At 41.2% G+C, this 26361-nt stretch overlaps 1 protein-coding gene across 3 annotated transcripts in view; it reads right to left on the bottom strand.

The window, feature by feature from the left end:
* FRYL (FRY like transcription coactivator) overlaps window positions 1-26361 on the bottom strand; it is a 164052-nt gene that overhangs the window by 69198 nt on the left and 68493 nt on the right. For all 3 annotated transcript variants that reach the window (XM_054163573.1, XM_054163565.1, XM_054163553.1), the window contains exons 9-24: window positions 26221-26313; window positions 23266-23364; window positions 21260-21361; window positions 14531-14634; window positions 13757-13865; window positions 12260-12346; window positions 10838-11009; window positions 8789-8921; window positions 8450-8557; window positions 7271-7508; window positions 5774-5959; window positions 5405-5491; window positions 2793-3061; window positions 2046-2241; window positions 976-1100; window positions 118-175 (exon numbers count right to left, since the gene is read on the bottom strand). In XM_054163573.1, coding sequence (XP_054019548.1) covers window positions 118-175; window positions 976-1100; window positions 2046-2241; window positions 2793-3061; window positions 5405-5491; window positions 5774-5959; window positions 7271-7508; window positions 8450-8557; window positions 8789-8921; window positions 10838-11009; window positions 12260-12346; window positions 13757-13865; window positions 14531-14634; window positions 21260-21361; window positions 23266-23364; window positions 26221-26313 — 2166 coding nt within the window. The remainder of the gene's footprint in view (window positions 1-117; window positions 176-975; window positions 1101-2045; window positions 2242-2792; window positions 3062-5404; window positions 5492-5773; window positions 5960-7270; window positions 7509-8449; window positions 8558-8788; window positions 8922-10837; window positions 11010-12259; window positions 12347-13756; window positions 13866-14530; window positions 14635-21259; window positions 21362-23265; window positions 23365-26220; window positions 26314-26361) is intronic.

Here is a 26361-nt window from a genome sequence, read left to right as displayed (position 1 = left end):
CTTATCTGGTATACTGACAGGGTTTAGGTGCAGAAAGTAAAGAACAAAACTAGCATTATGATTTATGAGGAGAGAGTTAAAACAGTGTACTGAATACAGTGGAAAATATCTCATTACCTCTGGCCTTCTTTCAAGTGCTTCTTTAATTATAGGATGTAATTCTTCTATTAGATCCCTGAATGAAAACAAACATCATTCAAAAGACTAAAAACAAACATCAACATTTCCGCTGAAAGAAGTCTCACAGCAACTAATGTTACAATAGAAGTCAGAACACCTTCAGGTTTTCCTTCTTTACCTGTAGCTCTCTGAAATAAACCAGCAGTTAAAATAGATGTTTCCTAGAAAGATATTTTGCCCTAATTTCAGGAGAGGTTACCAAATGGTGCCTTGATAAATAGCACCGGATTTGCATTCACTTAGTGTGAAGGCATATTTCTGTCACAGATAATTTAATTTTGTTTTCACACTAAGGGTTTAACAGAGCCTTAAGGTGTAAATAGATACTATTAGGGGGGGAAAAACATTGCTCTTCTCAGAACATCAGTTCCAACTGATTTTTTTTCCCCAAGTTCATCCAAAAAATCTCTTTCTACAATACAGTTATCACAAAATTCCTACCACAGAACAACGTTTGTTGGCAACGCCAATAAGGAGAGCTCAGTAACTCTTACAAAAATGATTATCATTAACATTTCACGTGGTAATAGTCCATGCAGTCTATTCTTTCATATAAGGACAGGCTTTTGTATCAACAAAAGGCAGCTGCCTATTGTTTCAGCTAACTTCTTGTTCTTTATGCAGACATGACCTCCACATAGAAGTATTTCAAGCTCTAACAATCTTTATCACCCCCCTAAATGCTAGGAAAGACAATGGTACAGATGGCACAGCTCTTTCAAAATGCCTGAAAGACAGAGAGAAAATCCTGTTTGATTCTGAGCTCTGATTCCCCAGATGAAGCACAACAGTTACCTAAAAGCTCCTGGGTTGGTCCTGCCAAGTCCCAGCACAAGGGATTCTGTAATTTCCATGCTCTCAGAGCGCATCATTGGAACTATGTGCTTAAACAGGGAGGATGGGGATGGAATGCCAATGATCTAAGGAGAAAACCAGAATAAAATAGGATGCAGCAGTTATCAATCAATCAGTAGAGACATAAAAAAAACATCTGCTGGAATTTTATACTCTCCTCACACAGATCAGTGACTTCAAATGATAAAAAATACCATTTTTGATCATTGATGTGGAAAAATGCTTTCTGAAACAGTGAAGCAGCATTAAGTACTTCTCCATTCCTTGGGTAATTGAATTTTCATTGCCAGATGACAATGAATGCCTCAACGCAATAGTTCCTTTGCATGTTTAGTGTATCTGCCCTCCTGAGGGACAAGAAGCAGACTCCTGGTGTCCTGCTCTTTAGGCTGCACTGCAGCTCTCTCAAAGAGGACAAAGTTTCAGTCTACAGCTTCACAGATTCAGGAGAAGGATCTTGGTAACAAGCAAGCAGAACAGGCTGCTTCTGCCAAAAAACTGCTGCAGAGTCCACGAGTTATCTTCACCTCTACTATACCTTCTACAGCAAGCCAAAAAGGAGAAAAACAAAAATTAGCAAAATAAAAAAGCAAAATAAAATAAATCTGCAAGTGATATGCAGGCAAGGCAGACAGAAAGCTGTCGGTGGTTGGGAACAACGTAACAACTTACATCATGACTGAGCAGCATTCTGCTTCAGCTACTAAAGTGAGGGACTATTTCCTGAGAATGGCAAAAAAACCCCTTAGTGTTAAACATTTCCTTGTTACCACTAGGTAAGACTCAGAGATTAGGTTAACATTTTCACACCAGGATGAGGTTTTGCCTTAAAGAGAATATTAGCAAGAGAAGCCTCTACAATATTGATTAGGACAAGCGAACTGAACTACTACCCTAAACAAATGAAAGACAATTGTGTCCTAAAACACATTTGCAGACTAATTACACCAGTTTCTAAGAATCATGATCGTTACTACAAGCCTCAGAGGTTTCTACTGACAAAAACCTACTCTTGAATCAATGCTATAACCACTGTCAGGAGTAGACGCCAGCGTCTCAGGAGGGGAACATCTCACAGAGCCTGTGGAGGTGGAGGAGTTTGACGAAGAAGCTGCACTGCAGCAAAGAATCAGGTAGTTTCTCCAGAGCCCAATGTAGGAGTCACTGCTTGTAGTAGTATTCACTTTCTTTGCATTGATAGGGCTGCTATGGGGGGAAAAAAAGAAAAGAAAAAACAAACCAAAAAGCATCTCAGTAAAGTAAATAAAGTTTACCAGGTTTCAATTTGGTTTTCCACTGATGGTAAATAACAGTTTCACTTCGTTTTCTATTGATAGTAAATACAAATCACCAGGTTTCACTTTGGTTTTTCTACTGATAGTAAATAAAAGTTACCAGGTTTCACTTTGCTTTGCTACTGAATTTATTTTTAAGTTATATGTAAGTCATTGCTTCCACAATTATTGACATGGTAAACTCTGAACACATTGCTCAGAACAGACCTGTGCATCAAGAACGTGCTTTTACAGCCAAATATGTGGAAATAAATGGCTGAGGGCATGGATTAATTAATCTTTACAGCAGGTAACTTTTTCCCAAATAGGATTGCTTTCATTTTTTGGTATATACAGCTGAATGAAGCCCATAGCAAATATTATCTCATATGTCCATATGTCACCTCACTGAAGCACAATGATGATAAATCATGAAAGAATACTCAAGATAATAAATTCTATTTACTTCAGACATTAACTTACTTTATATCTACTTGTGGAGACAGCAGTTGGAGTCTAGTATAAGCAAATGTCCAAGCATAGCTTACAGCTGTGGGGCAGTGTTTTGGAAGATTTTCCTGCTTCATAAAACTTGAGAGGCTTATAATCCATGGGTCTAGGCCTTGAGTCACGTGTGCAAATATCCATATATGTGAGGGGCTGACCACATCAAACTGGTGGCTGATTGGTGAGGAATTCCAGTCAGCCAGAGTCTGTAGATCTATTGAACTGGGACAGTACAGTAAAGTAGTCTATGGGCATAAACACAGAGAATGAGGCAATATTTAACATCCATGTCTACTGAGTCACAACCTCCTCATTGTTAAACATCTAATAAAGCAGCAGTGTCAAAACCACACCTGGAATACATAAAACACAGTACTTGAATTACAGATTTTTTTACAGAAATTTCTGAAGTGGACAGTTTTAGGAACATCATAGAGTCACACAATGCCTTAGCTTGGAATGGACCTCAGAAATCATCTACTCCAACCTCCCTACCCATGGGCAGGGACATCTCTCAATTAAACTTGGCTGCTCAAGGCCTCAGCCAAGCTGGCCTTGTTATATAAAATATAGTATTTTATATAGGACAGTTTTAGGAACATCATAGAATAGCTTAGGTTGGAAAGGACCTCAGATATCATGACTCCAACCTCCCCACACAGGGGCAAAGACAACTAGATTCAGCTGCTCAAGGCCTCACCCTTGTTATATGAATTATATTATAATATATAGAAACATAAAATGATTACATGAGTTATATAAATACTAGGAAATAGTAGAAGAAGGTTCATTCACTCATCATGAATTCATTCCTCCAAAAGATTGTGAACTCTAAAAGCATTACAACTGAATTCCAATGTGTTTCCTATATCTAAAATGGTAAGGGCTTTTGCTTGACACTTCAATGATAAATGTATACCTATGGAATTCAGTTGATATTCCTTGATCAACATTATAGCTTTCCTCATGGATGAATGACACATCGACTGTAAAGACACTGCAAAGAACAAGGCAGTGGTCTTTGCTTCCAAGAAACTGTAATCTATGAGCAAGATGAGACAACAACCTCATGAGGTTCAACAAGACCAAGTGCAAGGGCCTGCAGCTGGGTCAGGGCAATCCAAGGCACTGATAATAGGCTGGGTAGGGACTGGCTTGAGAGCAGCCCTGAAGAAAAGGACCTGGGGGTGCTGGTGGATGCTCAACAGGAGCCAGCAGTGAGCACTTCCAGCCTAGAAAGCCAACCAGAGCCTGGGCTGCATCAAGAGAAGCATAGCCAGCAGGGTGAGGGAGATGATTCTTCCCTCTACTCCACTCCGGTGAGACTCCACCTGGAGTACTGTGTCCAGTTCTGGAGCTTCTATTACAGGAAGGATCTGGAGGTGCTGGAAGGTGTCCAGAGAAGGGCCACGAGGATGAGCAGAGGGTTGGAGCTGCTCTGCTATGGAGACAGACTGAGGAAGTTGGGGCTGTTCAGTCTGGAGAAGAGAAGGCTCCAAGGAGACCTTATTGTGGCCTTCCAGAAAGCTGGGGAGGGACTTTTGAGGGTGTCAGGTGATGATAGGACTGGGAAGAATGGAGAAAAACTAGAAATGGGTAGCTTCAGATTGGATGTTAGGAAGAAGTTCTTCCCCATGAGGGTGGTGAGACACTGGAACAGGTTGCCCAGGGAGTTGGTGGAAGCCTCATCCCTGGAGGTTTTGAAGGCCAGCCTGGATGTGGCTGTGAGCAACCTGCTGTAGTGTGAGGTGTCCCTGCCCATGGCAGTGGAACTGGATGATCCTTGAGGTCCCTTCCAATTCTATGATTCTATAGACACAGCTGTGAGTATATGTTGGTCATAATGACACACTGTTGATCAGAAAACCTTCAATGGTGGTGTCATTCTCACAACATTCCTCAAGTTTTTTGAGGAGTTTTTTCTTGTTGTTTGCTTGAGTTTGTTTTTTCACAGAGATAAACTGCTGATGAAGTGGGCATGAACATTGTGACTGCTGCAGTTTGGGCTGGGTGCCCTCTGCTACATGAGGTGCTTCCTGTGTCCAGAGGTCCACCCCAGTGGGTGGACACAGGAAACTAGGTATTTCCTACCATAATTCTCTGCACCACTATAAGATCCAGTGCGGGGTCTAGCACTTCCTCTTTCTTCCTCCTCCCTCAGCCGGTAACTGGGGAAGATATCTCCCGGCCTTGGGCCTGGCTAGGCCCAGGGCAAGGGGGACGGGCAGTCTCAGATCTGGCCAGCTGAGACTAGCCTAGAAGTGGAGTGGGAGAAGCGGGGGAGAAGAAGGAGCCCTGGGGGTCTTGGGTGTACCCTGAGGTGGCGAGGGGATGTTTCCGGGTCTGCTTTGGGATTTCTTTTGTCACTGCGCTTCTGGCTCTCTGTACACACTCACCGCTTCCCATTTAAACTTTCCATCACTTTTGCAATCCGCTTGTCTGAGTCGTTATTTCTGACCGTGGTGGGGAGGGGGTCTGCCTCAACCCATTACAGTGACACAAGCATTTAAAACACATACAGTTTATTTGGGGTAGTTTTGCAGAATTACTTCATCTCACAACCAACTTAACACAGAAATGGGTCCCACCTGGTCAGCTCCAGTGAGATGTATGAAACTCTCCAGGATAGTAGCACTCAGTCTGTCCATTACATCTATAGCCAACTCATCATCGCCCTACAAAAGCCAAAATGGAAAGCATGAGACGTGGAGAGAAAATTAAAGGTAGTTTCATTAAGCACTGTGCCGGTTTTAGGCTATGCCTTTAAAATTTTGTTACAGATTTTGAGCAGAAAAGTAGAAAAATGTAAAAAATCACTACTGAGTGTAAAAAGGAAAACCAAAGATAATTCTAAACAATTTCATTTGCTTCCATACTGAGCTGTCTGGCAAAGTTCACGTTAGGGGCAAATTTCAACCCACCACAAACAGTCACAAGCACGAGTCATCAAGCCTTACCTTAGAGATTTCTAGAAGTGTGAACAAGGCCCTTATCTCTCTGAGGACACTGACAGCTAATCTCCTGGTGGCAGGCCTGGTGCTGCAAAGGATGACCAAAGCAAAGCCTTCCACCACGTGAAAGACACTGGAATAAAGGCTTCTCTCCAGAGGAAGGCTGTGAGCAGCCCCGTTGGATACACCACGCTAAGGGAAGGATCACACAAGTTAAGCAAATTAAGAAACTATTAACCACACCCAAGCTATATTTTAATCATTAGTAATGTATTTAGATCTTGTTTGACCACCAGTTGACATAGTATCAGCTAATTTGTTTTGGGTTTTTAAGTATCTCTGAATTCAATCCAAACAAATATCACAAGACAGTCTTGATTAATTAATTTTCTCACAAGGGTGATGCAGTGAGGGAGAAAATAGAACTAAATAATTAACACTCTTAGGTATGGGATTCTACAAAATTAAATTATTGGAGCTGTTTCTGTTTGCTGCCCCAAAATGGTGCTTTTTTACCTAGTTCTGTTGTTTAATCCTACTTTATATAGGCCCAGTTACACATGGTGACGTTTGAGGCAAGCAAAAATGTGGCCATGATTCAGTGTTTAGGTAATAAATAATAGTAGTAATAATAATAACAATAACAAAAATAATAACAATACCACCCTAATAATAATCATTATATAATTATTATATTGTTATATAACATATATAAAGATCATTAAACTACATTAATATATAATATCTATGATATGCAATATATTAAATTATATAAAGATCATTATATAGTGATTACATGATAATCTGCTAATCAGCATATAAATTACTATTAATAATATATGACATAAGTTAATTAATATTAATAGCTAATACAATATATTACAGTAATATTAACATATTGGAATGGGCTGCCCAGGGAGGTGGTGGAGTCACCATCCCTGGAGGTGTTCAAGAGGAGATTGGACGTGGCACTTGGTGCCATGGTCTAGTCGTGAGGTCTGTAGAGACAGGTTGGACTTGATGATCCTTGGGGTCTCTTCCAACCTTAGTTATACTGTGATACTGTGATACTGTGATATAATATAAAATGTTATATATGACAATATCAATATATAATATGCAACACAGTCTATTAATATTAATATGTTAATATATTAGTGACAAGTTATATAATAAATCAGTATAAATAAAATTATTATATCATGATATATAATATCATTATTATATCATGATATATGATATAATAATAACTAATAGTTGCATAATTATTATTTACTATTATTATTAATTACTATTATTGATTACTATTATTATTAATTACTATTAAGATGATTTGGGGGAGTCCAAAATGCTGCCATACATAACAGGTGTACAAATCTCCAAGCACTGTAAGAAAGTGAGCTGAACATTTACAACTTCACGAAACCAAGAGAGTCTGCCAATGAAATTGTTCTGTAGATTCAAACCACACTTCCCACATCCAAGAAGCTTATTTAGAAGTACCTGAGAATCTTGGGTTTTATTGTGCATTTGGGCTGCTTGTTTCCACTGATTTATGAGCTGCACTAACATTTTTACTGCGTTGTCAAGGAGAGTTGGGTGCACGTCGGTCACTTCCCGCACGATGAAATACACAAATCCTGAAAGAACATCTTCCCTCCAATCTGGAAAATCAAGCATCAATGCCTGGAGGGTATTGAAAGCCAAGGCACGAAGTTCTTCATCCATATGAATTGTCAGCCTGTTTAGAACAGAGATCAGTATCATCACCCTACGCTGAAATATTCTTAGCTGACAATTAAAGCCTGGGTTTAACTCTTCCCACTTTACTGCACAATACTTCCACACAGATGCATTTTCTTCACTGAATATGTAAATCTGAACCTGCCTACTGAGACAAGGTGCTGTCACTACAGCATTATTGATAGAAGGTGCTACCACTAGAGCAAAATAATACAAGACTTCATAAAACTCAATATAAAGAAATAATTTTCAGGAGAGACGGTCAAGTATTTCACATATTCACAGACAAACAGCGTAAGAAGGACACAGAGCTGTTGGAGAGACTCCAGGGGAGGCCACAAAGGTGATCCAAGGGCTGGAGTACTTCTGCTGTGAGGATAGGCTGAGGGAGCTGGGGCTGTTCAGTCGGGAGAAGAGAAGACTCTGGAGGGACCTTAGAGCTGCCTTCCAATACCTAAAGGGATCCTCCAGGAAGGCTGCAGAGGGACTTTTCCTAAGGGTGTCTAGCAATATGGCAATGGGGAATGGTCTGAAGATGAGGAAAACTAGGTTTGGACTGGATCTTAGAAAGAAGTTCTTCAGTATGAGGGTCATGAGACTCTGGAACAGGTTGCCCATGGAGGGTGTGGATGCTTTCTCCCTGGAGTGTTCAAGGCTAGGTTGGTTGAGGCCTTGAGCAGCTGAGTATAGTTGTGAGGCATCCCTGCCCATGGCAGGGAGGTTGGAGTAGATGATCTCTAACTTCCAACCTAAGCCATTCTGTGATCTTCACGACGAATTTGCCTCCTGCTACCCTGGCCAGTACCACTTGACCAACTGCAGAAGGCAGGCATGGATGGGAAGAACATGTTGTGTATGCAGTGGACTCACTCCATAATGCACTGACAAACTCTCACACACAGAGCATTTACAAGAGGAGCAGCAGGACATTTCCCTTACCTTGCCAGCAATTCAATGAGGTCAGTCCTGCTCATGCCATCTGGAATCAGTCTTGGGATAGCAGCAATACAAGTTCTGAACAAATCTATCTTAGGTTTTCTCTCACCCCTACAAAAATGGTTTGGAGCCAACAAAAGAACAAGAAAAATCTACTTCAGTATACCACAAATATTTTTGATTTGACATCAGAACTAAGGAACAACATTTTTCATTAGGCATTGAGGGAATCAGCTCTCATCTGATCAGGTATAAAAGCCAATAATCCTACTGCATGAATGATGGTATCTGTAATACTCCAGCATAAAAAGCAATGTGAACACCTTGCAACTCAGTACATACGTAATCATGTCCTCAGGCTCTTTGTTGGACATCTGCACACTGGTCATGCACATAGGCCTCCCAACCTCTTTGTCCAAATGCCTAAGGATGCTGTCTAGAGCTTTTCGGACTTGAGGGTAGTATATGGACATTCCTGCAAAGCCAAAGAGTTCTGATCAATTCTCTCATGTATTCTCATGGAATTTTCACTTGTTCAGTAAAAATATTTGCCACTTGTTTATTAAGTCAGGACAAATGATGATGTGAAACACATACTTCTAAATGTCACAAGAAATGAATATTAAATTATCAGTAGGAGGTGTTATATGGAAGCAGGAGTTCTTTCCAGGAACAACATTAAGAAGGAAGCTTTTCTATTTTCTCAACTCTTGAGTATTTTAGTTGGAGTTTAAAATCAAGAGGAGTGTGGCCAGAGGGACAGTAGAAGGGATACTGCCCCGTTGCTCTGCCCTTGTGAGACCCCAACTCAAATACAGCATCCAGCTCTGGTGTCTCCATCATAAGAAGGACACAGAGCTGTTGGAGTGAGTCCAGAGGAGGCCACAAAGATGACCCAAAGGCTGCAACACCTCTGCTAGGACAGGCTGAGGGAGCTGAGGCTGTTCAGCCTGTAGAAGAGAAGATTCTGCTGGGCACTGTAGAGCTGCCTTCTAATACCTGAAGAGATCCTACAGGAAGGCTGCAGAGGGGCTTTTCATCAGGGTGTCTAGAAACAGGACAAGGAGGAATGGTTTGAAGCTGAGGGAGAGCAGGGTTAGACTGGATCTTAGGAAGAAGTTCTTCAGTACAAGGCTGGTGAGACTCTGGAATAGGTTACCCAGGGAGGTTATGGCTGCCTCCTCCCTGGGGCCAGGGATGGCCAGGCTGGTTGGGGCCTTGAGCAGCTGAGTCTAGTGGAGAGGTGTCCCTGCCCATGATGGGGAGGTTGGAGTAGATGATTGCTAAGGTCCCTTCCAACCTTAATTGTTCTATGATTCTATGAAATTTTACACATTGAAACAGTCCTTCAGAGACAACTGCCTCATCCACAGAAGATCAGTAGAGCACAAGGATCACAATTGTCTTACTCCAGCTCAGCTGTGACATTGGAGACATTCTAAAGTGACATCAAGGAAACAAAAATTATCATGCTATAAGCCCCTGATTTTACTCAGGCTTCTTTGTGCTAATTTGGCAGCGCAAAACACTTTGAAAAAAAGCCATGGATTTGGTCTCGGGCACTAGAAGGTCAACATTGCCCTGCAGCCCTCTGAAGAGTCTTAAAAAGTCCGTTAAAGCAGACTGTGATTAGATGCTAGTAACTAAAATAAAAGACAGAAATTAGCTAAACCAAGGTACTGCTTGAGAATCACAGAATTACTGAGGCTGGAATAGACCTCTGAGAGCATCCAGCCTATGACCTAACACCACCACACCGACCAGACCATGTCACTAAGTGCCACATTCAATCTTTCCTTAAACACCTCTGGGGACAGCGACTCCACCACCTCCCTGGGCAGTCCATTTCAGTGTCTAATTCCCCTTTCCTTGAGGATTGCTTCCTAACATCCAACCTAAATGTCCCCTGGCACAGCTTCAGGCCATGCCCTCTCATCTTGTCACAAGTTGCCTGGAAGAAGAGCCTGACCGCCACTTTACTACAACTTCCCTTCAGGTAGTTGTAGAGAGTGATAAGGTCCCCTCTAGGCCTCCTTTTCTCCAAGCTGAACACCCCCAGCTCCCTCAGCCTCTCCTCATCAGACTTTCCCTCCAGTCCCTTACCCAGTCTTGTCTCTCCCCTGGACCTGCTCCAGCACCTCAACATCTTTCTTGCACAGAGGGGCCCAGAACTACACACAGTGCTCGAGGTGAGGCCTCACCAGTGCCCAGCACAGGGGCAGAATTACTTCCCTGCTCCTGCTGGCCACACTATTCTTGATACAAGCCAAGATGCTATTGGCCTTCTGTGCCACCCGGGAAGACTGCTGGCTCATGTTCAGCTGCTGTCACCCAGCACTCCCAGATACAGACATGTGTGGGACTGGCAGCTCACAAAGGGATATAGCTTACCGATAACTTTGGCTTCCTCATCTGTCAGCGTTTTATTAAGAAAAATTTTCTTCACGCGTAGAGTATTTCCTGAGGGCAGCACCACTCCTGTTGTTGGCATGGGGGGTTCACCATCTTTCTGCTGCAAGCTGTCTGCTATGACAAGGAAGACTCTGAGCCCAATATTCATCCTCTTTAACAGGAAGAAAAAGGGAAGAGGAAACAGAAGCAATTAAGAGGTTGAAGTAATGCAGATGAGGCAGAACACAAACTGCCTGTTTCTTCCCTTTTACACAGGCAGCAGGATGGTTCCAGTAAGACAGGCACTGTTTAAATGTTATATGTTAGGGTAACGACAGCAACAAGAATAGAGCTCAATCCCTCAGTGCCTCCTCACAACTCTGATTGCAGTTCACAGAATCACAGAAACATTCAGGTTGGAAAAGACCCTCAGGATCACCAAGTCCAACCATTAACCCTACTCTACAAGGTTCACCCCTAAACCATAGCCCCAAGCACCACATCCAAAACGCCTTTAAACACATCCAGGCTTGGTGACTCCACCACCTCCCTGGGCAGCACATTCCAATGCCTGACCACTCTTGCCCTGAAATAATGTTTCCTACTGTCCAGTCTAAACCTACCCAGTCACAGCTTGAGGCCATTCCCTCTTGTTCTATCACTAATTACATGTGATAACCAACCTCTCTTCAATGTGCTTTCAGGTAGCTGTAGACAGCCAGGAGGTCTCCCCTCAGCCTCCTCTTTTCCAAACTAACCATCCCCAGCTCCTTCAGTTGCTCTTCATCAGATTTATTCTCAAGGCCCTTCACAGCCTCCTTGCCCTCCTCTGCCCTGGCTCCAGCACCTCCACATCTCTCGTGTACTGAGGTGCCCAAAACTGGACACAATACTCAAGGTGTGACCTCACCAGAGCTGCGTATGAGTGGACAATCACCTCCCTACTCCTGCTGGACACAGCATTTCTAATACAAGCCAGGATGCCACTGGCTTTCTTGGCCAGTTAACTGACTTGGAACAGGCTAATGTACTGAGTATTTTACAACACAGGACACTGAAAGCATTAATTTGAAAGCAGAGAATGACATACTGAAGACAGACATTGCTTAAATGTCTCAACTGTTAGCCTGGGTCTTGAACTATAAGAGCTAGGTATGGCTCCTCTGAAAAAAGGCTTTCCACTTGATACTGAAACAAAAATTCACACATGCTAACTGAAATTGTGGTTGAAATGAGCTGCTAGCTTAGACAACAGAGGGGAAACAGCAATTATGCAGGACTACAATTACTTCATATTTTTTGCTGAACATCCTTCATCTGCTTTCATCCTGGTTCAAAAATAGTTAACTGCTCCCCCCCCCAAAAACCATCCTCCCCCAATGCCCTGTTTTTTGCTACATGCAAGTAAAGAGCTTTTTTTACCTCTGGATTAATAGTGAAGGTTTTAGGTGATTTTCCAACACTAAGAAGATCAAATATTATTTCTTTCATTGCAAAATCCAAACGTTCCTACAAACAGGAATAGATAAGATATGAGAATCTGGTTTATGTGAATAGGCAGAGTTTAATTGCTTGGCTTTGCACAGGTCCTGGGTATCACATCTTAGAATGTTTTTAAAAACACAGATTAAGTTTGAAAAGAATATTCCTTTTTCCTATTGATTCTTATGACTTATGTTCTTCTTTAAATATATATATGGCATAATTCAACACAGCTCAGCCCCTGATATGGTTGAACCATTCCTGCTGAAAAAATTCCAAGACAATTCTGCTCGGGATTCTAACAAATGAGCTGCACTGGTTTAGGTAACTAAAAATCAGTGCTTAAACCCAAATAACTCCTAGGAAATATTGAACAGTGAAGGGTTGTGGGTCCTGTCCCATCCCTGTGTGACCAGAGGCAAATAACCTGGGAAGCTGAAGCACAGCTAAACTATCTGTAAACATGTCTCTTCTTTTCCAAGCTAAAGAGCTCCAACTCCCTCAGCTTTTCCTCACAGGAAGATGTTCCACTGCCTCCAGCAGCTCTGTAGCTCTGTGCTGCAATCTTTCAAGCAGCTCCCTGAGGTCCTTCTTGAACTGAGGGGCCTAGAACTGGACAGAAGATTCCGGATGCAGTCTCGCAAGGGCAGAGTAGAGGGGGAGGAGAACCCTTTCTTCACCTACTCACCACACCCCTTCCAATCCCCCCCCAGGATGCCATCGGCCTTCTTGGCCTCAAGGGCACATTGCTGGCTCATGGGCGTCCTGTTGCTCACCAGGACTCCCAGGTTCTTTTCCCCAGAGTTGACCTCTAACAGCTCAGCCCCCAAGCTACACTGATCCATGTGGTTGTTCTTTCCCAGATGCAAGACTCCACCCTTGTCCTTGCTGGATTTCATTCAACTTCTCCAGCCTGTCCAGGTCTGGCTGAATGGCAGCACGACCTTCAGGTGTGTCAGCCACTCCACCCAGTTTGGTGTCACACAACAGTGCAATACAGATGTAAATATTCATCATCATGCTTATATTCAAGAGTTATTGAATCACAGAATCACAGAACATTAGGAGTTGGAAGGGATCTCCAGAGATCATTCTGTCCAACCCCCCTGCCAGAGCAGGATCACCTAGAGCAGGTCACACAGGAATGCATCCATCAGGGTTTTGAAAGTCTACAGAGAAGGAGACTCCACAACCTCTCTGGGCAGCCTGCTCCAGTGTTTTGTCACTTTATGTTCACATGGAACCTTCTATGGTAATTTTGCCACTAGGAGAAATAGAATGAGTCATTTCATTTGTTGCAGCTATCTGGGGAAGATCTACTCAAGACATAAGGCCCTTAATTCAGGGCAAATCTTTAAAAAACACTAACCTTAGCTTCACAATTCTTTCCAATAACCCTTATCCTATCTCTCCAGCTCTACCTGGATGTGTTCTTACCTGAGCAATGAACTGAATAATCTTCACAAATATATTCAGAGGTGTGTCTCGTGGGACCACACTACGTGATCCTTTCGGGAAAAGTGCTGATACAATGCTCATGAGACGGCTACAACGATTCAGAAACAGAAAAGGAAATTCAAAACCTTTCAAAAATAACTTCTTCTAGTAGCACAGATGTTACAGTTCAAGCCTGGAAGCAGGGGGGGAGTGTTACTATTAAATAATATAGAAGCGCATGGTAGTTAGGACCACCCACAGAAGTGACAGCCCTCTACTGTCACAGGCAACACTACTATGAGCTCATTTATAACCAGACCAAGACCCAGCTTTAAACTAGTAAGTAACAGTCAGGAGAGGCAAAATCTGAATGACTATTCCAAATTCTCATGATGATAACTTAGAAAGAAAACCTTTTCATTTCCAGCCCATACTTAGTGATGGCCACTTTGTATCCTGTATGTTCTGGAGCCATTAGTGCCTTTTTACTTCATTAAATTTCCTCCTCCTTATCTCTCCACCCTCCCCTACCCCTGCAAAGAAAACTGTAGTCTCTGTTATTTCTCCCTGTCAAAGTAATTGAGTTCTTTTGGGTTTCTCTTTTAACAACAGGTCTCTCTTCCCCTGTTTACCTCTCTAGACCATCCTTGAGCTGGCTTCAAGATCTGTTTCTATATCAGTGCGGGGGGTGGGGAGGAACTTCAACAATCAATAGCTTAAAAATCCTTTGCATAATGAACTTACAGCTTAAAATCCTCTGCATATTGAACTTACCTTTGAGTTACAGTGTTGCTTTCACATTTTATTCTAATAACATAAACCCACAATAACCTATACAAAGATTCCAGTGCAACTCGGGACATTTTGGGATCTTTATTCTGCAAAAGAAAGGAAAAATACGGTTACTGTTGCTTGTGAGACACTCAGAACATTCCATTATTACTCTTTTCACTTCAGAGAGTATTTTCTTTCTTTTTGAATCATGAAAACAGATGTGTTTAACACTGACAAGTTTTAACAAGCATAAAACCAAGCCTGCATTGTGCATTTCCAATACTACCTGTAGATTTAAGGAGCACTTCCATGGTGTTTCACCCCATTTTCACTCAGAGAGCAGAGGAGCTTCCAAGGACCTTTCTTAGAAAGCCATCAGTAACAAATGCCTACTGTAGAAGCAACCTACATTAAAAGTTTGTCTGAAATGTAGCAGCAGCTGCTTTGGATCAGGCACAAAGTCTAAGTCCCTCATTCACTTTAGGATAGCAGGTGCAGAAGAAAAGAATGCAAAATGGGGCAGGCACACAAGGATGCTGCAAGGATGCTTCTCTGGGTGTGATGCTCCTCTGGGTGTGCACTCCAGGCATCACCCAACTGAGCCAAATCCTGGGGGTTGTATTTGAGCTCCCTGACTTCCAATGGATTTTTATTGGAACATTAAGCTACCTTTTTCTTGAATTAACAGAAAATCTTGTGGTATAATTCAGTTTAAATTATGCAATGTATGATAAACAATGATATTTTTGCTACTAGGAGTTGTTTAGCTTTGCTGCTCCTAGCTCTTAAACTATGTAAACCAGTCACTAACTAGGATTTTTCATACCAGCTCCAGCACTCCCCCCTTTTCCAACCAGAGATTTTTGGTGTATTTATAATCTTGAAGGGCTCAGTGGGATTCTTTGGATTTGCTATACTTAAGCTTATAAACAGAGTAAGTGATTCCCAGTTGTCATCTTTTTAGGCATTCTCTCAGTTAAAAAAACACAAAAGGAAACAAAAAGAAAAACTGGAATAGAAGTTAACAGAAGAACCCTCAAAACACACCTTCCTCATCTCCAGTGAAGTCTGTTTCAAGACATATCTACATGATGGCATGAACCAATGTAACTTCACTTTGGGTGGCCTCAACGCAAGCCAATGAGTCTGTGCAATAGCCTAGGCAAAGGAGAGTAACTTGGATGGCTTCAGCACAGGGGGGTTGAGACTGCTGGTTTTGGCAATAGCTTCCTTTGTGAAAGGCTAAGAGCCCATCACAAAATAACAGGAGGCAAAAATAGCACTTTACAGACAAATAACATACAGGAATTTGTATCAGAATATTAGAGGGGATAATTTAATTCAGTTTATATCAAGGATAATTCTGTTCTACCCTACCCTCACACTCATCCATGTGTTCTTGTCATTGCTTCTCAGTTAGGAAAATCTGCAGCTAGCCAGTGGATAAATTCAGGAAGCTGATCTGGACAAAATCTACCCCGTCCCCAGTTAGTAATCAGACAGATAACTGCCCACTGTTCAGCTCATTTATCATCAGTGCTACTGTGAGGAAGAAGCAAACACTTGTAATTTTATGAGGGGGTGAGGCTGTGACAGCTTTGACTTTAATCAACTTAAACAGCAAAACCCCATGATGTTATTACTCATCCTATTTAACCTACAGGCCAACAGCTCTTGATGTTCAAAGTAGAATGGTGAATACAGCCTAGAAGTGAGTAATGCTCCAATGTTCTTATTTCTGATGTTTCAAAGGGGACCCTAATTTAAAAGTCCTGAAGAAAACATAAGAGTTTAGTCTTGGCTATCAACCATCTAATAAAAATCCTGGTGCAGGTGGCAGGTGTTTTACAATGTGTTAACAATATTCTAGCTGTTAGGAGGTTTAGCATCCAATACAGCTACTCCTGGTTTAGTTATGACAGAGTTTCATTCTTTGTTAAAGCAGAAGGAGGCATTCACCTTTTGATTCTATTGTTCTAACAAGGATTACTAATACAATACAGTAATACTTCTTAAGCACTGAAAAAATGTTCATTCTCTCTCCCATTAACAAAGAGGTTAGAAGAAAATGGCTTTTGGGGGTCTGATTTATGGCACACTTCTTGTCTGTTTGGTGTTCACGTCAGCATTTCCTTTTCTCACTGACATTACTGCAGCATGAATACAGTATATGGTGAGACATTGGACCAGGTTGCCTGGGGAGGTTGTGGATGTCCCTTCCCTGGAGGTGTTCAAGGCCAGTTTGGATGAGGCCTTGAGCAACTTGGACTAGTGGGAGTTGTCCCTGCCGATGACAGGGGGGTTGGAACTTGATGATCTTTAGGGTCCTTTCTAACCCAAACCAGTCTATGAATCTATTGCTATGTGATTCACCAATCTGCATGAATTTCAACTTTTTGCAGCTACATTTTAAAGCACTCTGGTTTGGTTTGGTTTCAAACATAGGTTTACTTAAAATCCTGAAACTTAACCTGAATTATATCAGACTATGGAATAAGCCGTTGAGAACTGCACCTCTGTCACAAACCTCAAAACCTAAGAACAAATCAACACTGGTCTCCCATGACACATTAAGATGAGTCAATGAAACATATCTTAATGAAGGCAAGAAACAAACCAGCATCTTCTCCATGGTAGTCAAAGGCAGCCACTTACTGAAGAAAGAACTTTTTAATACTGATGTTAACCTTTTCTCCTGTTCTGAACTAAAATGATTCCTACTTTTTAACACCTGCAAAACCAACAGTGTAAAAGTCTTTCAAGTTAGTGCACTGCAAGGTGTGACAGCAAGTCAGTTTCAGGTTGTAGATGGGGAAAACGCTTTCAAGTTTGCTCGCATGCAAAACACTTTTTGAAGTGGATGAACAGAGAAAAAGCCATTTCAAACAGGTAGTTTACTTCCAGTGGAAACATGCACTGCTGCTCAGGGACACCAGCTGTGATACTGACACTCAATCTCACACAGCCACATTTCCACCCCCAAGGGAAAAAAAAAATTACAATTGATCTTTTTTTTTTTTTTATCTTTCTCCTTTACTCCCCAGCAAGAAAAAGAGATCTTGGAAACGTGAATTGAAATTCCTCCTGCTCCTTAGCAGTGCCAACATAGTTTGACAAGGAAAGGAAAGCACAAAATACAACAGTTAACACACAAAACATGAGACAAAGCAACATTTCACCGAGTTACAACAACATATTAACTCACCTGCAGTGTTTCTATTTGTTTTCTGATACTGTTGTTAGATGGCATCTAAATAAAGCAATGTAAGACAGCAAAACATAACAAACATGAGAATGGAAGGCACATGCATGTTAGATGAAAAAAAAAAAGCATAAAACCAACAGGTAGCTGTCAAGTAAGGACTCTATTCAGTAGAAATACAGATATTTTTTTGCTACACTGGCAGAGGATGTTCTTCCAGCTCCTAAGGAGACACTAAGGTTAAACTGTGAAAAGAAAAAGGGAAAAAAAAAAGACAAACCCAAATAATTCTTTTCCACCCAACAGTGGTGCAGAATGATATACACCTTCCTCTCTCATTTATGATAAACACTTTCCTCTCTCATTTCAGCAGCTTTCTTAAATGTTCTTTTCTCTCCCTGAAAGAGGTGGTAAGGATATCACAACAACTCAGCTTCAGCCAAGAATCTCTCAGCTTTCTGACAAGGCTGTTAGAATCAGTCTAAATACAAGCCAGAGTGAGCAAAAACATCTTACAATAGTGACCCTGTGCTACTGTCTGCAGAACAAGTGCAGAATCCTGTCTACACTACAGTGTGGAAAGCAATTCCCTGCTGGGCTCAATGCTGAATCAGCATCCCAAGTGCTCTGTGGGACAAGACCACCTGTGTCTATACCAAGAAACACCCTTTGGTACACCCCTGGTCTAAACTGACTCTTCCAACTCACTGATCTCTCCTATTGGAGATTGGTCCACACCCCAAGGCTTCCTTCTTTCAGCAAGGCTGGGATGTTTTTCCCACACAAGAAGCCTGCTTTGGGGATAACTAAAGGTAGCATGGACTGAAACTCAGCACAAAGAGTTTACAGGGGCGATGAATATTGCTAGCACTGGAGTAGGATTCAGAGCACTCTCAGGAGAATTATAAAATACAATATTGCACCAAAATATGTTCAGGGGAAGGCAAGCTACAACTATACCTTGAATATACCAGGAGCAGCTGAAGGTGTGAGCCTTCACACCACAAGGAATGGGAAATTGCATATTTCTGTCACCAAAGTGTCACCACATGGTACAGAATACAGAATTAACCAGGTTGGAAAAGACCTTCCAGATCATCAAGTCTAACCTATCACCCAACACCACCTAATCAACTAAACCATGGTACCAAGTGCCTCATCCAGGCTTCTCTTAAATGCTTCCAGTGATGGTGACTCCACCACCTCCCTGGGCAGCACATTCCAATAGCAAATCACTCTTTCTGGGAAGAACTTCTTCCTAACATCCAGCCTAAACCTCCCCTGGCACAGCTTGAGACTGTGATGTCCAGTGCAAAACAAGAGCTTGGGCATCGGGGAAGAAACTTGAGCACCATGAGTCCCTGACCTAAATTACCTCTTGGTGACTTGCTCACAGGCCTGTACTCCCCACAGAACGTCTCTGTGAGAGTCTAAGTGCTGGTGTTATTTCATTTGTTAATTTTAACTAAAACAGTAGGGGTGGATGAACCCTTCCAGTACTCTAAAGTACTTCCCAGTATCTCTCAAAATTACTTTAACAGAGTCATTGGATTTGGAATCTTTATTGTGTTTTAAATATTGAGATAACTGCAAATAAAACTAACTTCAGTCATTAGGAAATAAAATGGGGAAGGAGAGATCTAGAAGACTAAACTGTTGTGAAATTCAGATTTATAAATTAATGAGATTACTTATTACAGAGTGCATGCATTTAATTAGCTTCAGAAACAGAGGAACACATTAATTCATTAAACACATGAGGAATGGGGCTGTGGGGGGTGTATTTTTCAAGATTAAACTCAAAGTTTCAGCAAGTCCAGAGAAGGTCACAAAGACGATCCAAGGGCTGCAACACCTCTGCTAGGAGGATAGGCTGAGAGAGCTGGGGGTGTTCAGCCTGGAGATAAAATGACTCCAGGGGGACCTTAGAGCTGTCTTCCAATACCTGAAGGGATCCTACAGGAAGGCTGCAGGGGGACTTTTCACAGAGGTGTCTAGAGACAGGAGAAGGGGGGATGGTTTGAAGCTGAGGCAGAGCAAGGTTAGACTGGATCTTAGGAAGAAGTTCTTCAATAGGAGGGTGGTGAGACTCTGGAATAGGCTGCCCAGGGAGGCTGTGGCTGCCTCCTCCTTGGGGGTGTTCAAGGCCAGGTTGGGTTAGGTCTTGAGCAGCCAAGGGTAGCTGAGAGTTGTCCCTGCCCATGATGGGGAGGTTGGGGTAGATGATCCCTGAGGTCTCTTTCAACCTGAGCCACTCTATGACTCTATGATCAAGGTAGGCACCCAAAAAAACCAGTAGTATTTGGTGGGCTGAGTTAAACCAAGTCATGAACTATCCTAAATAACTCACTGATAGCACTGCAAATTCTGAACTGCAGAAATTGCTCTGTAAAATTTCTGCTGAATAGAGCCTTACAGTAAATGTGTTAAGCTGTTAGTGGTTAACAAAACTAAGTAAAATATAAATTGCATGCTCAGCAACTATCAGTTAAGCTCACTGGCAATTACAATTTTAATGCATCCATTACCAGCAATGGACATTATGCCAGAAAAATGAAACTCCTAGAAGGTAAGAAAATTTGTAAAGCTTTAAAAACAAAAGAATAAAGCAGCCTCCATAAGCAAAATAAACAGCAAAACAAGAACCAAGGCAAATTTGGCAAAAGAACTGCAATGTTAGATGAAAAATATACAAAAAATACCCAACAAGCAACAGAAGAGAGTGAAAGATGTCACAGAAACAAAATGACCCTTAAAAAGCAATCCAAGCAGCTAAACCCATTTCCTTTTGCCTTCATGCTGCTTTAATTATTTCACTAATAAGCTTCAGAACTGTCCCCCATTCCTAACCAGAATGAATCTTGTGAAGCAGTGGATCAAAGAATACATCAGAAGTATCAAAATCAACAAATTAGGCACAATCAACAACTATGTTAATCAAAATTAAGGAAAGAAGATGTACAACAATTAAAACTACAAGCAATTCGCTAAACCAAATCCCTGATTTCTGAGTATCTTGATCTCTTCATCAACCAACTCATGTTTCCAATGCTATCAACTGAAGCCATGAGTTAAAGGGACACTGTAAATCATATGTGGAGAATAGCTACCACAGGCTGTGGATATAATCTCTTTCCTGGACTCCAAATATTACACTTACTACAGATTCTACTTAGAGAAGCAGACAAGACACTTATTTTCTCCCATATAATTAGCACATGGACAATCACCACTGTCACTCTTCTCTGGCATTCAATATTTCTCCTGCAATTTTACTCAAGAGAAAAATGATTCTCCCCCAAAAGGGGCCACATCTATTGCCAGCATTGCACAGCACCACGAAGTCTTACAACTAAGTTTAAGACTAATGGAGACTTAAGGCATTCAATTTTCTTGTAAAAATGTACTTCACAGTGTCCTTTTAAGCAGCCAAACATTCATTGTTTATTAGGCACAAGAATGCTGAGAATACATTGGAGTAAATGCTATTGATTGGCAACAGTTCCTGAATGGAAAAGGATTCTTACCTTCAGGTGTGACAAACAGTTCTGCAGGAAAACGTGCCAGTTATTTAAAAAAAACTGTTTCTGACTGACACACAACAGGCAGGTGATCAATGGATACAAAGCCTATGAGTAGGGGGGAAAAAGAATTGATCAAATTGCTTTTTGCTGACTTCCCAAGTCTTGCACATTGAGAACACAGTTGGCTCTTGTCTCTCAGTTTTAGCATCACACAGCAGCCCAGGTTTAACCTATGTGCTGAAAGAGCTCAAGGTGTAAGATCAGGGCACAGGGACCACAGTGAAGCTCATCCCCTAGCAAGGCCTGAGAGCAGACCTCATCCTTTGTACAGTATTCAGTCTTTCCCTACAACCACATGATTCAGTTCATGGGGTCATACATGCTGGGAGATGGAGCCAAGAACATTGAAGAAAAACATCATCAGCTCAGTAAAAGGCAAGGCCGACTTAGGCTGTCAGAAGTGTTCCTTGTACTCAAGGTCCACTTTTAGTAAGGAATAAAGCCCAATTTAATAAAGTCTGTGTACATGCAGGCCAGCATGACTTTGCTTTGCTTTAGTAACTAAGCTTTGTTTAAAGACCACATAATTTAGCAGAACACACCATGGTGGTTAGCATCAAATCTGACTGCAGATTATCTTGTTATGGAGCAAATTTGAAGAATGGGGATGAATATGTAAATTGTAATCTTGATGAAACAATGCTTCTGACTTCATAAATAACATGATATTGTGAATACTAACAGCAACATCAATGTTAGCCTCACATGAAGAGTTTAACTATCTACAATTACATATGCTGTATATGCTCAGAACAATAGAAGGTAAAGCTCACCCCCAACATGAGAGGAAGCAATTTTAAATACACTTGCATTTACTGAGTATGCCAATTGTAATGCAGAATTTGGCTCTACACTCCCAGCAAAATGAAGTGAATCAACTTGAAGCATGGCTGCCATGGCCATCAAGAACTACCAAATACTTCATTAATAAGAGATTTAAATTCTTGCTAAGATAGGGTCTTAGGATAACAAAAAAAGAAAAAAAGGAAAAATAGCAAAAAAGCAAAGGCAAAGCAAAAGAAAAAAATAAAAGCAAAAGAAAAGAGTAAAAAGAGAAAGAAGAAAGGAAAAAGAAAAATAAAAAAAGAAGAGAGAGAAAGAAAGAAGAGGAAGAGAAAGAGAGAAAGAGAGAGAGAAAGAGAGAGAGAGAGAGAGAAAGAGAGAGAGAAAGAGAGAGAGAAAGAGAGAGAAAAAGAGAAAGAGAGAGAGAACAAAAGAGAAAGAAAGAGAAAGAGAAAGAGAAGGAGAAAGAGAAAGAGAAAGAGAGAAAGAAACAGAAAGAGAAAGAGAAAGAGAAAGAAAGAAAAAATAAGAGAAAAAAAAAGAAAAAAAGGAGAAAAGGAAAAAGGAAAAATGAAAAGGGAAAAAGGAAAAATGAAAAGGAAGAAGGAAAGGAAAAGGAAGAGAATGAGGGAGAGAAAAAAAGAAAAGGAAAAAGGAAAGGAAAAGGAAAAAAGGAAAAGGGCAAGAAAAAGGAAAACCAAAATCCCCCACAGTTATTTATACCCACAAAAGATAATTAAAATCAAATGGCAAAAGAAATGCAAAATGAATGAGGAGAAGAGAAAAACAAGCAGAGCAGGGCTATTAACAAGGCTGCTATATTGCTGGAAAAGTCTTGTCTGACACATCCATATTTTAATTAAGCATAATTTAAATACACAGGCTCCCTGAATGCAAGTTCCTTCTAGATGAGACATTAGGTTAAATAACTCTGTGCTGAAAACCACTAAGATAATCAAACCCAAGAACTGATTTCAAGGCAATCTCACAGAGCACAAAGAAACGAATCCTAATTAGAGAACAGGCACATACGTAGGGTGGATTTAATTATACTTCCACTGAGGAGTTAAGGTTGAAATTAATACAGCTGTTAGCTTTTCCACACAGAATGTGCCAGTTTAAAAGACTAGCAAAAATGGAGGAGCTGAAATGTTTCTTTAAAATACCAGCGAATGCTTCTTTCTTGAACTCAATTCAAAGGTGGTCTGGTAAAGCATCTCCACAAAGTTTTTCAGGCATGGCACATTCACTTCGTTTTTAACAGCCTATTAAAACAAGAAATACACACACAAATGGGGTTAAAAGTTTAGACTGGGGGCAATTTAAACACACATTTAGATGTCTGTTAACTCAGGGACAGATAAAGGTTTTTGAGCCTGTTTATCTGAAATACAAACCGAGGCATAAGGAATCTGTCCTATACTGTAGCCATGCAGTTCAAGACCCCCAGCCAACAACAAAGCAAACCAAACCCCACTAATAAAACCTATTATTTTAAGAATGTGGCCTTGTATGCCATGCTCAGAGAGGAAGAAGTATTTGCCAGCAATTGAAAAAAAAAAAAGCTACACTGAAACTCTTCATAATTTCATATGTTAAAAGAAAAAATAACACCCAGAACTTTTTGACTGTTGCCCTCTTCAGTGCTCCCCACTTTTACATCCTCCAGTTCTGAGGATGAAAGCTTAGGAAGTGGTACCCAGGATTACTAACTAACTAACCATGGAACTTGTCTTTGTTCAGCTTTCAGTACTAAAGAAACAGACATGTGGAGCCCTACACCTTTTTTACCCCTTCCTTCCACAAACCAGGCAGCCACCCTCTCTATCAAAACCTCTCTCAGCTCCTCTCTGGATACCTGGGATGATTCATTCAAGTGTTATTTGCAGCCTACTATTTTACACTGTGCTTCTGCTCTTTTAATTAACCTGGGGGGGGGGGGGGGGGGGGGGGTGTGTGTGAGGCTGGGGTGTTGCAGAAAGGGGAGGCCTTTCTAGAAGAAATCCTCTATCCTTTTCATTTCCCTATGGCACAAGGTAATTTTTTTTTGCTAGTTTGAATAATAAGTGATTAAAAGATCTGAAATCATTCATGATGGAGAAGCATAAAGAGTAGTGCAGAACATCTCTGTAACACATACAAATCCAAGAAGAATGAACGGAGCTATGTTTTAAATCACTTCCTGCATACCCCACAAATTATTTATCTTCTGCTATTCTTAAGCTATAAATTGATCAGTATATAAATGAGTCAGTTGTTGCCAGCACCACCAGCTTTGGAATATAACCTTGTGCTTACAGACCAGCCTTAGCTTCCCTGCTGTTGTGTCTCATACCAGTAGGGTCCAATTCAGGTCAGGATTTTAAAAATGCCTGAATGACTAAGCAAGAGAATGACAGTAAAGAAGTCACAATGCTGGAACCCAATAGCTCCCTCACTGAAGCAATTTGCTGTATCCAAGATACAGAAAAATCTAGATTCAGCTCCTTCATCTGCTTTAAAAAGATTCCAACTTGCATCTCTCATCTTCCAAGCAAATGACTAACCCTCTCTCAACTGCGTCTCAGTCTGGGATGGGGCTCTCTGCTTCTATTTAAGAAACTCCATTTGTACCAGGTGATTAGTGGCCCAGTGAGTCAGAAGGAAAGATCAAGCCTCCCTCACCAACCATTTAAAAGCACTTCTTCAGGCTATGCTTGTAGGAAGCAATCGACAGAACGCTGCTCTGCATAGCCAGAGTTCTTGCCTCTGGGGTTCAGAGAGATTTTTCTTTTCCTCCACGAGCTTGCTTAGATAGGGTCCCCACCTGGTATCCTAGTTTTGTAGATTCCATTCTGCAAACAGGATCTACACATTCCAGCTCTCCATGTATGACAAGACATGTCCCTACTGTTGGTCAAAACACTGAGACACAAACCACCACTTTTCAGGATCACGTGCTGAACACACTGTGGCCCAGCATTTGTTAATACAATGATCACTGCAGACAGCAGTCACAGCAAACACCCATCTACTACAATGAAACTTTGACTTCCAGTACCTGAAAGGGACCTACAAGAAAGCTGGGAGGGACTTTTTTTTTTGTAGTGATAGGACAAGAGGAAATGGCTTTAAGTTGGAAAGAGTAGATTTAGACTGGATTTTAGGAAGAAATTCTTTACAGTGAGGGTGGTGAGACACTGGAACAGGTTGCCCAGGGAGGTGATAGATATGCCCTCCCCAGAGGTATCCAGGACCAGGTTGGATGAGGTCTTGAGCAACCTGGTTTAGTGGGAGCTGTCCCTGTCTATGGCAAGGGGGTTGGAACTGGATGATCTTTAAGGTCCCTTCCAACCTAAACCACTCTATGAATCTATGCCTCTGAGCCTGGCCAACTTGAGATATACTGAGCTGCTCTCATCGACATCTTGCCTAAGCTTTACACAACTGAGCAAAGAGGTCTTGGAGGAAGCAGAAGAACCTCTCCTGACTAAAATCATTCTCACAAGCAGCATTATAGGCACTGGACAACCAATACTGTGATGACATCCAGGTGCTGTTTTTTTTAATCTTGTTCATGGCTAATGAGTAAAATTTCTGGCTTTATATTTAAAACATATGAGAGACAATTGACTGCTCTTCCATTTGAAAGATTACATCTCATGGACACTCTACAAACCATTTTTGTTTAATTAGCCTACACCTACTTTCTTCCTTCTTGCACAGGAATGCACACCCTCCCTATGGGACTCTAAAAATGTTGCATATCTGAGGTTATTCTAGAAATAACAGGTTCTGTGTTAATAAAGTCAATGTAGCCTTTGAGTGAACAGATATTAAGCTAAGAAAATATCTTTTTGTAAGAGCAAAAAAGATTCCATGCTGCTCTAGTGATAAAACAGCCCAGAAAACAGCATTTTAAACAATTCTGAAAAAAAAATAATATTTGAAATTATCTAATAAACAAATCAGAGACCATTTCCCTTTAAAAGATTATGTAGATGCTTGTAATTTACTTAACAGTCTTTTAGAATCTGTAAAAATGCAATAGTGAGGATTAATGGAAGCAATTTCAACAGTGAGAGCCTAACTGAAAGTGAGAATACCTGGTTGGGGGTGGGGGGGAACATCAAAATACTTACAGCAGCCACAGGGATGAGAATTTCCACAAACAATCCAGCAAGTGCATGTTTTATATCTTTATCTTTTACTTCCAGGAAGTATTGAGCACATTCCTTAGTAAGGAAATATCAGAAGAAGGTTTAGAAAAAAGAAGACAAATG

Source organism: Dryobates pubescens, chromosome 1 (genome assembly GCF_014839835.1).
Source record: "Dryobates pubescens isolate bDryPub1 chromosome 1, bDryPub1.pri, whole genome shotgun sequence".
Classification (NCBI taxonomy): domain Eukaryota; kingdom Metazoa; phylum Chordata; class Aves; order Piciformes; family Picidae; genus Dryobates; species Dryobates pubescens.
Note: the sequence above shows the minus strand (reverse complement) of the source record. Positions and strands in the feature narration are given on the sequence as shown.